General features: G+C 43.0%; 1 protein-coding gene across 1 annotated transcript in view; it reads right to left on the reverse strand.

The window, feature by feature from the left end:
* The window catches only part of HMGCLL1 (3-hydroxymethyl-3-methylglutaryl-CoA lyase like 1), a 54,420-nt gene that overhangs the window by 1,662 nt on the left and 40,204 nt on the right, over positions 1–12,554 (reverse strand). Inside the window, exon 8 of the mRNA XM_033143170.1 lies at positions 2,390–2,515. Within this exon, the coding sequence (XP_032999061.1) occupies positions 2,390–2,515 (126 nt within the window). The remainder of the gene's footprint in view (positions 1–2,389; positions 2,516–12,554) is intronic.

A 12,554-nucleotide genomic window follows, 5' to 3' on the forward strand; every position in this document is an offset into this window, starting at 1 on the left:
ATTCCAAACTCCCCCTCTTCCAGAACCCGGCAGGCATTGAAAGTAGGAGAGCAGAGAGCTCAGAGGCAGAGGGCACTTTCCAGCACCTGTAGTGATGACGCATGAAAGGAGAGAGGGAGGAGGTGGAGACTCACTTGGAGCAATGCCATTACTCCAAGAGGCTGCATTTCTAAACCTCTCTCTGTGAATATTGAATAAATAGCATTGGTAAGAACTTTCCTTGTCTTATCCATTCCTGGCTACCTGCCTGGGGGGTTGGATCCTCTGATGCCTGGCACCTCCGTAGGACATAGCTGTCAACCTTCCCTTTTTTGCAGTGGGAAACGGTGCTGGAATAAGGGAATTTACCACAAAAAAGGGAAAGTTGACAGCTATGCTGTAGGATCACCCTGACTTTGGAATGCCCTCTCCTCTCAGGTGCAAGCAGCACCAAAACACTGATGGGAGTTGTGAATGACAGTAAAACACAACTGCCCACCCAAGCATTTGGCTCAAGTAGTGCCTCTTGCTTGGATGATGTAGTTATGTTGCTAGAATAGTGTCTGTTTTCTACATTAAAGCTGTGTTTAAATGAAATATTGTTTTATTGTATTTTAATGTCTCTTGCTCTGGGGTCGTGCGAACAATGAGGAGAGGTTTATAAATCATTCAAATAAATAACATGTGCTTCAATTTGAAGTGCAACAATACCAAATACTATTTCTGAACCCTGTTGATTTTGGTACACAAATTTGACAGGGTTGGGAAAGCACTTAAGCCACCTCAAATCATATTTTTGCCTCCTGACAAATCTCCCCAGATGTTATAAATCTGTGAGACCAAGCTGACCTTTGGAGCACCGCACACTCTGCCTGCAGATGTTCTCAACTTTTCAGTTTTCCTTCAGCTAACTGACACCCCGACGAATCATTTTCAATGCCGTTTTAAAACAGGCATTAGCCGTCGCCCCAATGAGCAGAGCCCATTGGAAAATGCTGGCAGGAATTCAAAAAGCATTTCGTTCATTGTGTCCCTCTCAAAACGACTTCAGTCAACAAAGCAAGAACAGGAACATAGTGGTGAGAGGAAGCGAGGAGATAGAACAGATCAAAGGTAAACATGAGGCAACATTCAGGATTTGTAAGTGGTGCCTGCTGTCAAGAGAGAAATGCTATGGGACATGAAAATGATAAATTCTCAGAACTCTCAGACCTAGTACTAGTAGTTGTTTGGGGAACTGGTGCTTTGGGTTTTTTGAATGGGGGCTCATTTATTTTGAAGGGACAAGCATGGGTGTGTATCCCCATCCTGAAAATATTGGCTGGATGTGTATGCAAAGTCATATCTTTATTTTCATATTGTTATTTGGGAGCTTTTTGAAGACTTTCCTCTTTCAGCAAGCCTTCTAAGTGGAGATTGCTACCCCATATGGTATCTGTAGTTGAGGATTTGAAACTGATTTCATTCCTTCATTTTGTTGTGGTTTGTTTGTGATTTTTTCCCCACATTTGCTTTGAATTTGTTTTAATATGTGCAATTGTTTTAACTGTATTTAGATAAGCGGTGCTTTTATATACCGGTACGTATTGCTAACCGCTTTGAGATGCCTTGTGGGAAGTAATTTGTTGATAATAACAATAATACATGAGACAGGGAGAAAGGTGAAGTAAACCAAAGAATGAGAGCTGATTTCACACGCCTTTTCCATGGGACTGTCAATGTCCGGGAGGAATGGGTATCAGTTCCAGGGGAAAGACCCATGTGAGTGGCCATGCTCACATGTCTGAATCATTTAAATGTTTTCCCATCCATTGCACAGGCAACTCATGGATAAGCAAGTTCTAATGCAGCCAGGAGGATGCCCAAAGAGAACCTTAATGAATCCACATCTTGGTCGGTTGAGAAGTTTATTTTCTCATAGCAAATGTTTGCAAAGTCACCCTTTCAGAGCCAGTGTGGTGTAGTGGTTAAGAGCAGTAGACTCGTAATCTGGTGAACCAGGTTCGATTCCCTGCTCCTCCACATGCAGCTGCTGGGTGACCTTGGGCTAGTCACACTTCTCTCTGAAGTCTCTCAGCCTCACTCACCTCACAGAGTGTTTGTTGTGGGGGAGGAAGGGAAAGGAGATTGTTAGCTTCTTTGAGACTCCTTGGGGTAGTGATAAAGTGGGATATTAAATCCAAACTCCTCCTCCTCTTCTTCTTCTTCTTCTTCTTCTTCTTTTTTCAACAGGATCAAAAGCAAGCTAAATGGTTTAACATTTCCTCAAAATGCATCAGAATGATTCATACCGACATGCCCAGTTGCTTGCCTGTGTGTATGTATTGAAATCAACATAGCTAGCAAGACTTCCAATCCATAGTCTTAAGAAATCTGCAAAAGTTTAAGAGGTACATGAAAAACAGCTTACCGTATTGATTCCTAAGCCATTCAGCATATATAGCACATCTTCTGTGGCAACATTGCCTGTGGCACCTTTCGCATAGGGGCAACCTCCTAAGCCGGCAGCAGCAGAATCCACAACATGAACTCCCATCTGGAAAACAATCAAAAGCAATAATTCTCAATTCAGTATGCTCACTGGAGTGTACTGAACTAAAAAAAAACAAATAAACAAAAAGGCCAACACACGTAGAGAGCATTTTCTGCACTCTGTAAATGCGGGCAATTTTTCTGAATTGATTCAGATGCATTTTCTCTTCATTTTCTATTCTACATTTAAACTTGTGCTTTACGTGGCTTATTTTAGACAATAATTTGAGTTATCTGGCAAGGTTGCCACATCCCTGCTTTGTTATACTGTACAGTCATGCCTTGGACGGAATCCATTCTGGAAGTCCGTCCGACTTCTAAAACGTTCAGAAACCAAAGCAAAGCTTCTGATTGGCTGCAGGAACGTCCTGCACCCAATCAGAAGCTGCAGAAGCCCCGTTGGACATTTGGGTTCCAAAGAACGTTTGCAAACCAGAACACTCACTTCCGGGTTTGCTGCATTCGGGAGCCAAAACACCCGAGTACCAAGGCATTCGGGATCCAAGGTACAACTGTATATCTGAACCTACCGTTAAAAAAAAACATAATTTCTGAAACATATTTGTACATTCTTATACTACTGCAACCTGCTGTGTGACCATAGGATGAAAGAGATGGGTAAGAAATCCAAATGATGATGATGATGATGGTGGTGGTGATGATATCAATAAGCTCTGGAGAACCAGTAGATTAAGCTGATGTGTTCAAAAGCAGGGAAGGAACCATCCACTAGGTGGAAAGCACTCACTGGAACCTCAGTGTTCATATATATGCTCTGAATTGCAGCTGTGGGACAGAACAGAGGTTTCATGCTTTTGAACATGGATGAAAATAATTTTCCAAGTATTTCTCAAACAGATCGTCCCAGTCATCCGCATCTATCTTCTCTTGCATTTGGCATGTTTCCCCCACTGCAATCAAGCAAAATGGATTTTTTTTGGCACTCAGTTTCGGCTTAATCATTGTGTGGGTTCCTTCAAATATCTGCAGACAGTGTAATCTGAAGTTTCATTTGAAGCTAACAATTAAACACACACATCCCACTGGTCTGAATAACTGGGACCCAGCAAGCCAAATGCAGCCTGGGCTGTATTGGGGCCTGCCTGGTGTTTAATCACTTCCACATTTTGGCATGCAAAGACACCCAAATTGAAATGCTTATGGAGTTCATTTTGGACTTCCCATGTACGGGCTGTGGTTTTTGGACACAGTACTTTAAATTAAATCTAAATTATTATTCTTTATTAGCTGCCCTTCACCCTCAGGTCCCAGGGCAGGTCACAACATTAAAACACAACGTGAAAAGCTGATTAAAACAACTTACAATCACAAAAATAAGGTGGATATGCATGAAGTGAATAACTTATTTTGCTATGACGTTTTGTTAAAAAAGAAAAACAAGATGAAAACTGTTCCTTCACTGACCACTTGGAGTCACTGTTGCCTCAAGATGTGCCATTTTCTGTTTGTACTACTGGTAACTGGGCAACTTTTTCTGTTTAAGCTGCTTGCTAAGTGGACAATAAGATGTCCCCATTATTCAGCATTGGGGTTTTTGAAGATAGGATGTGCAAACTAGCAGAGTGGGGAATGTGACACTACTAAGGGCGTAAAAATGGCAGCTTAAATGTATGCCCTGTAGGCTTGCCATATGTCCTAAATTTTCGAGACATATATCAGGAATACTGTGGTCTGTCAAATGTCCAGGAAAACCCAGACGAATGGCAGCCCATGTCGGCAGTGCCATTTTTGCTGATTTCCCTTAAAAAAAAATTCAGAAAATTGCATTTTTTTTTTTTTTGGCCGCCCAGATTTTCAGTTTGAAAAATGGCAACCCTATCTAAGAGCCAGTGCTTTCTACAATACAGAATGTTATAGTTATGTGAGTTTCACAAGCCTCAAAATTGCACATTTTGTTGCATCTCTCTGTGTGTTTAGAGATAAATATAGATGTAAAATGTGTGGTGTTCTACATTTCTCAGCTCCAGACAAAAGCTATAATTTTCAGCAGGACTGCATCAAGATCAAGAGGGCCAGTGGCAAAATGTCACATTCAGGGTTCGTCTCCTATCAATAGCCCCCATGAGTGATACAGGCCTTGGGCCAATTTTTAATATTTAACAATGCAACCTCCCTTCTCCCCAGTTGTTTCCATGTTGAATGACTTCTGGCTGCAGTCTTGTGTGTGACCCAGAAGTCAAGTGCTCTGATACTGAGGGGGAATGGAGAGAGATGGGCATCACACTGTTTTTGTGAATAAGATGGCTGTCACACGCAGAAAACATGGCTGCCATGGGGTGGGGCTTTTGTGGCATTGGCCATCTTCCTCCCCCACCCACCCACCCACCCACAACAAATCATTTTGTTCTTCAAATCAACACACTGAGAAGTGTTTCACTTTGACTCAAACTTGAAATATTTGATGTAGTACCGATAGAAAATTCAATGTGTGAAGTGCTGCAAAAACCTGCTCTGCCCCACCAAAACGGACATGTTACCAGACACTAAATTAAGTATTAAATGAAAAGGGTGCAACTGTTGAGATTGGGATCTAGTCTGCATACACACCAGATGTTGAAAACACATTGTTCCCCTCACCAAGGAATCCTGGGTAATTTGTTAAGGGTGCTGGGAATTGTAGGTCAGTGAGAGATAAACCACACGTCTCAGGAATCTTGGGGGGGGGAATCATGTGCTTCAAATGTATGGGGCGTACACAGCCCTGAGTAACTTGGTCTCTCATCATTGGATGCACTCCATTTTAAAATGGCAATAACTGGCTCCATTCATGAAGTTGTTATAAGCAAAAGTTTTTACAAATTCCTACAAAACAAAGGGTAAAACCTTTCCAAAGTTTATGCCTGCTTGAGTCCCATTCAGTTCAGACTGAGTGTTAAGCAATCCCCATTCAAACTAATGGGACAGCTTTAAAAGTCCAGACTTCTCACAGCAAAGTCCCCAAAACAGAGTACAGTGGTACCTCAGGTTAAGAACTTATGGTAATTCGATCTGGAGGTCCGTTCTTAACCTGAAATTGTTCTTAACATGAAGCACCACTTTAGCTAATGGGACCTCCTGCTGCCGCTGTGCCGCCAGAGTACAATTTCTGTTCTCATCCTGAAGCAAAGTTCTTAACCCGAGGTACTATTTCTGGGTTAGTGGAGTCTGTAACCTGAAGCGCCTGTAACCCGAGGTACCACTGTAAAACCTGGCAGCAGGATCTTAGCCCCACAACACTTTGTTGTTTTAGCCCAGGGGTCAGTAGACTTTTTCAGCAGGAGGCCAGTCCACTGTCCCTCAGACCTTGTGGGGGGCCGGACTATATTTTGAAAAAATAATAATGAACGAATTCCTATGCCCCACAAATAACCCAGAGATGCATTTTAAATAAAAGGGCACATTCTACCCATGTAAAAACACACTGATTCCCGGACTGTCCACGGGCTGGATTTAGATGGCGATTGGGCCCGATCCGGCCCCCAGGCCATATTTTGCCTACCCATGTTTTAGCCTAAAAGCTAAAAGAAATGTTACAATTCCTCCCCCTCTCCCCATATTAATTGGCCTGCTTTTTATGGGGGCTTCTTTCCAGTGTCTCAGGGCAACAGTTGAAAAAAAAACACCTTATTTTTCCTTTTAGGAGTGTCTAGATATGCAACCTTGCCCTGAAGATCCAGTCTTGGTTGCAGGTGTTTGGACAAGGCCACCTTCAACATTCACAACGTTATCGTACTAAAAGTTCTTCTGGATTATTTATCCAGCAATGAAAACTTGCACCAAAGACTCCAAGATATATTCTGGTAAACCTTCACTGTGGAACAGACAGATGTTAAAGCAATACAACTCATGGCTTAGACCCTGTGTTTCCAGCTAATCTGTAAATGCATCATTTCTGGTTCTTTTTCTACATTGTTTTTAGGTGGAGATTATTTGGAAGCACATTGCAGGGGAAAAGCCCCACCATTCTTTATTTATGCGATAAACAATAAAATAAAATAAAATGTTATACAAAGAATAAACAGTAAGACAGTGTGAAGAGTACATCAGCATGTCAGTGCAGATTTTTTTTTATGTCTCTCTGGTTCAGGTTTTCACTTCATCAGAATTTACCAAGGATCAATGTCACCTGAGGCTAAGGAACCAAAATGAACCTTGTATCATATACAGTGGAGCCTCTACTCACGTACGGAATACGTTTCGGAGGTCCGTTCGTGAGTCGATCCGGGTCTCTGGTAGAAGCGCCGTTCTACTGTACAAGCTATGAATGTGAAACAGTAACTTCCACATCTTAACCACATTTTAGTCTTATAATCTACAGCAGCCTTTCTTTAGCTTGGGTCCCCAGATGTTGTTGGACCACAACTCCCATCATCCCTGAACATTGGTCCTGCTAGCTAGGGAAGATGGGAGATGTAGTTCAACCACGCCTGGAAACCCAAGGTTGGAAAAGGTTGATCTTGAGGGCCCAAAAGGGAGGGAGTCGTAACCTCAATCCATCAAACAGTGTCAGTGCGGAAGACCTAAAACATTGCAAACAACCTTCACTAATCTTTTCTGTCTTTCTTTCTTTCTTTTTACAAGGATAAAAATAAAGTTGTCCAACTATCTGGCCAGACTAAATGCAACTCCTGGCATTTATTGCAACCGGAGAGCTGCACAGGTGCACTCTCGTTTTCAGCTCCATTTGGGGAAACAGAGACGGCCGTCTCCTTTCCAGTGCCATTAACTTATTTACAGCTGGACCTGGAGACATTCTATTCATCATCACAAAGTATAAAGCCAAATGTCCCTTCCTCCTCCCTCCTTATTTCTTCCCCCTTTTTTTTTCAGGAGCACCACAGATTAACAGGTTAGAATGTTTTCCACATGTCCATTTTTACTGTCAGGAGAATATTAAAGACGTTTTCCAGCTTCCGCAGCTCAACCAGATGTCCGCGGATCCCACGGCGAGAGCAAAATTGGCAAAGTAGCCTTCTCATGACCCCAGCATTGTTTTATCAAGGATCGGTTTTAAAGTATAAAGGGCCGTTTCTTGCTGGAATCCGTAATGTTTTGCAGCCCTTTCCCCTGCAATTACACAAAAGTGCTGACTTTGTTGAACTACTGATACGCGGTAGTATTTCTTATGACTCCTCTCACACTGTGCTGTAATTGATGTTTGCCTTGGCACCTGAAAGGTACCAGGTCTTATTTCCACTGTACATTTCCGGACACTGGTTTCAGTAACATCAGCGTAGGATATTGTACTGGGCATATGTTTTGTTGTGTAAACATTCGCTGGTGATTTACCCTGTCAATCTCCACAGACTAGCCTCTAATTACCAGGGGCCTCAGATGGACAATTCCTAACATATTTTCTATAGCTGCACCAGTTGGTTTGCCCTTCACTGATGTTGTCAGGCAGCAGGGGAACCAACCACCAGTGCAGGTTGCCAGGAACAGACAAGACAAGGAAAAGTCATTACCACCTGCTTTTTATTCAATAGTCACAGAGAGAAGCTTGGGAATACAGCCTCTTGGAATAATGGCATCGTCCCAAGTGACTCCACCCACTTTTTCTCCCATTTCCTCATGGTAGTGCTGATGGCCCTTTGCTCTCCTACTTTCAAGGCTCGCCAGGTTCTGGGAGAGGAGGGGGTCTGGAATGCTTTCTAAAGACACTGTGTCCGTCAGCTGTTGCTTCCTCCTCCTCCTCCTCCTCCTCTCCCATTATTTCCCAGCTTTCCCCCTCATCTGCCTCTGAGCTGTGATCTCCCTCAACCCCCTGTTATAATTCTGAACTGTCTTCTCTTCTGGAAGGGTCAGGCTGGGGAGGCGGTCTCCACCATTCCTCCTCTGCCCAGTCCCTGACAGATGTACCGTACTGTGTTCAGAAAGTCGTAACACCAAAATTTATTTATAATGGGATTATTTACTTAGATTAATCTTCAGCCATCTTTTATTTTGAGAGGGTGGAATCCAATCGTTTCATAATGCTCTTTGCTGCATTAAACAATTGACCTATGATAGTTAGGTGGGACTTTGTTCTCCTTCTTATTTTAACAGGGGAGGGGAGAAACTTTGGTCCTCTTGAGGTTGTTGGATTACAACTCCCATCATCTCTGCACAATGACCAGGCTGGCTGGGGCTGATGGAAGCAGTGGCAGACCTTGGGGTCTCAAATCTCAGCAATGCCAAAATTTGGGGTGTGCCCTCTGCCTGTCACTTTCCAGCCTACTTCATAGTTGTGGTGTCCCCAAGGCTCTGAGCCCAGTGCGACCACACCGGTCCCACTCCCCTAAGTCTGCTTCTGATGGAAGTTGGAGTCCAACAAGATTTGGAGGACCATGGGTTGATCATCTGTAGTTAAAAATGAAATATTAAATTATCTTATACAAACGGAGAGAGAGAATCTCAATATTCCACCAGGAAACAAATCTGCAGCCAAACCACGCACAAAGCCCTCTTTTTCAAGCTATCGTATCTTCCTGCTTGCTTTCAGAAACATGCTTATAAACTGCCCCATATATGTGGGTGACCTTAAATACAAGTGTTAAAATCCGATCAAGCCATGAAAATAAAAAAAATACTTCACATAATTAGGGGGTCAAGAAACTGAGCAGCACCTAGACGTCTGGGCAGGCTTCAGTGTCACTTGTACCACCTTCCATTCAGTAAAGTTCACATGAAAATGTATTTATGTGGCCTGTGCAGAGCCCCAAAGTTCAGAAAGAGAGGTCTGGAGGGTCAAATTCAGTCACCAGGCCTGAGGCTGTCCACCACTGCTCTAATACTGAACAAGAAGATGCAGAGCCCAGGACAGGAAGCCAACAAGCTTTCACTCAGCTATAAAAGTACTAGGGCTTCATTTCTTTGCAGGTACCCATAGGATGAGTTTGCTGAAGCAATTTGGCAGAATAAATGTCCCAAAATTGTTGAGCTTTTTTAAGACAAACCCCAAAGCTGTGGGGCTTCCTTTTTTTACAAAAACGCCAAAAAAAACAACCATTATTTTGCCTGATTTTTGCCAGGCAGGACAAAGCACAACATTTCGGAAATTCCCCCTGGACATCATTTCTGCCTTTGAAATCTGGACATATGGCAGCCCTAATATAATTAGTTGTATAAGCATACGAATGCCAACTGATTACTACAACTAATGCAGCACCCACACTGTAAAGAAATTTTTTTTCTAAGCGCTTCCTTTTTAAAAATTAAAATAAAAAGCCTGCAGTTTGATTCTATAAATCTATGAAACTGTCGGGAAAGGCCTTGTTCACAGCATTTGGAAGCAATTTTCTTCTCGTCCAGGAAAAAAAATGTCTGTTTCTGACCCAAAGAGGGAGAGATGGAAAGGGAGAAAGAGAGAGAGTCTAGATTACTGGCCTGATCCCTTCGGAACTGGAGGATGCCGGCTCTTAACATAGTAATTTAAGCAGTCAAGTTAAAAAGGGGCACAGTAAGATGATAAAAGGAGATCTATAAAGAGGCTACTGCTGTGATTGCGTGGGAGGGTGGCTATTAAAACAGCGTCGGGGGGCCCTTTCCACACAACAATCTGTTTTTTCCCTTTTCTTCTAGTGCTATACTTGCACTACTGTGAATCCATCATCAGATTCCACGTAGCAAAACAAAGGTATCCCAGTTATACTGTAGAATAGATAGCCCTACTGCAGAATACTTTCATCATCAAATCTTTAAAAATTAAAAAAAGGAAATTGCCATAACATGTTGAGGAACTGCTAAGGAAAGAGGAAGCCTTGATGATGCTGGCAACTTCTGTTTATTGGCATCGTTATGGGCTACATCAACCTTCACGAACCGGGTGCCCTCCAAATATTTTAGACCACAACTCCAATCAGCCCAGGCAAGGCTGGGCCATAGGAGCATGTCTGCCTTGGAGTAAAATTGCAGGAGCGATCAATCCCCAACAGCATGATCCTGCACCTGTCTGCCCAGAAGTCTACATGAGTTTAGTGAGTCTTACCTTCAGGTAAGATTGCAGCCTAAAGCACTTTAAATATATACATTTTTTAAAAAAACTTTATAAAGTTTATAATTGAATAATAACAAGGCTTTGGAGGATAGGACTTGAGTTTTGGTGTTTCTTACTAGTAAACATCATGGGCACTATCCAATAGAGGTCTACAACACTCACACAACCTTATTCCAATATAGCCAACTCTTGGATCTAAACAATGGGTTAAAGAGGTGGGAGGAGCAAAATGATATTTCCCCAGGAGGAATAAGGTAAGGTAAAGGTAAAGGACCCCTGGGCGATTAAGTCCAGTCAAAGGCGACTATGGGGTTGCAGCGCTCATCTCGCTTTTAGGCTAAGGGAGCCGGCATTTGTCCACAGACAGCTTTCTGGGTCAGGTGGCCAGCATGACTAAACCGCTTCTGGTGCAACAGGACATTATGACAGAAGCCAGAGCACACAGATACGCCGTTTACCTTCCCGCTGCAGCAGTACCAATTTATCTACTTGCACTGGTGTGCTTTCAAACTGCTAGGTTGGCAGGAGCTGGAACACAGCAACGGGAGCTCACTCCGTTGTGGGGATTCGAACCGCCGACCTTCCGATTGGCAAGCCCAAGAGGCTCAGTGGTTTAAACCACAGTGCCACCCACATCCCCAGAAGGAATATTGTGGTAAGGGCACTCTAAGTGCCACGTTTCCTTCAACCAGAGCTAGGGACGGCAAAGAAATCTTGTTCGCATTTTAATATGAAACTCCCTAGTTCACAGTTCCTGAAACAACACGTGAACTGAAGTGGTCATGCTTCTCGATTTGCACTTCTGCAAATGTGCACATTAGGGGAAATGACATATAAAAATGTGTACATTGGGAGATATGGGCACTGAAACGCTGGCGAGTTTTCATGAGGACTTTTTAAAAATTCACACTGATGTGGAAACATGAAGAACTGAATTTAAGACTGGAAAAATGGGAGAAAACAAAATTGAGAGATTCATCCATCTCAAACCGGAGCTCTGCCTTGAGAAAAGGTACCTAGAGTGTGTGTAGTGCATGGATAACAACTGTACACTTAGTGTATACACACACACACACACACACACACACATACAGTGGTACCTCAGGTTAAGAACTTAATTCGTTCTGGAGGTCCGTTCTTAACCTGAAACTGTTCTTAACCTGAGGTACCACTTTAGCTAATGGGGCGTCCCGCTGCTGCCGCGCAATTTCTGTTCTCATCCTGAAGCAAAGTTCCTAACCCGAGGTACTATTTCTGGGTTAGCGGAGTCTGTAACCTGAAGCGTCTGTAACCTGAGGTACCACTGTATTAAGAAAGGCACCAGGAAAACAACAGTGAATGATAGAATTAAATATTGGGGGGGCAGGGAGAGAACCATGGAGGAAACGAGGCATCTGTTTGTTATATTTTCCACTTTCCTGTGGAGTTACCAGCCTAATCCCCACTTCGCTTATGCATTAAAGTGGTCAATGTTAAGGGTGATTTGAGGAAGCCATCAGAGCCAAAGTGCAAGCAGAAAACATGATAATGCACACATAAAATTAAGGCTTAACAACTCATCTTGTATGACATGGATCCTACTAAAGGTTTTTATACAGCTGAGCTGCAGTTTAACTTGAACCTGAACGGGCCTCAGATGGGATATTGTATGCACTTTTGGTCACCACTTTGGCACATTGAGGAGAATCTAAGAGGCAAAGAGCCCAGAAGTGTCCCCCCCTTTTCCTTTTCTGTGTTTAAAGCATGGTGGCGGGGGGGGGGGGAGTTTAGAATGCCAGATGTATAAAAAATAAGGCTTTAAAATGAGGAGATTCTTTTTTCCCCCCTAGAGTGTGGTGCTCAGGGTATGGCCTAAACAAAAACAATAAAGTGTATTCAAAGCATTTCCAAATTTCATGAAGAAAGCAGAAATGACATGGTGATGGCCCTGAGGTAGGACAAATGATGGATGCTTCTTCTTCATATCTGATCTGAGCAACCAACTAGGTACAAGACCAACCTAAGTGACATGTGCTGAGAGCTACAAATGATTTCCAAATATATAAGCCTTCCTCTGACTACTTATGAG

The sequence above is a fragment of the Lacerta agilis genome, chromosome 3 (assembly GCF_009819535.1).
Source record: "Lacerta agilis isolate rLacAgi1 chromosome 3, rLacAgi1.pri, whole genome shotgun sequence".
In the NCBI taxonomy this organism is placed as follows: Eukaryota; Metazoa; Chordata; class Lepidosauria; order Squamata; family Lacertidae; genus Lacerta; species Lacerta agilis.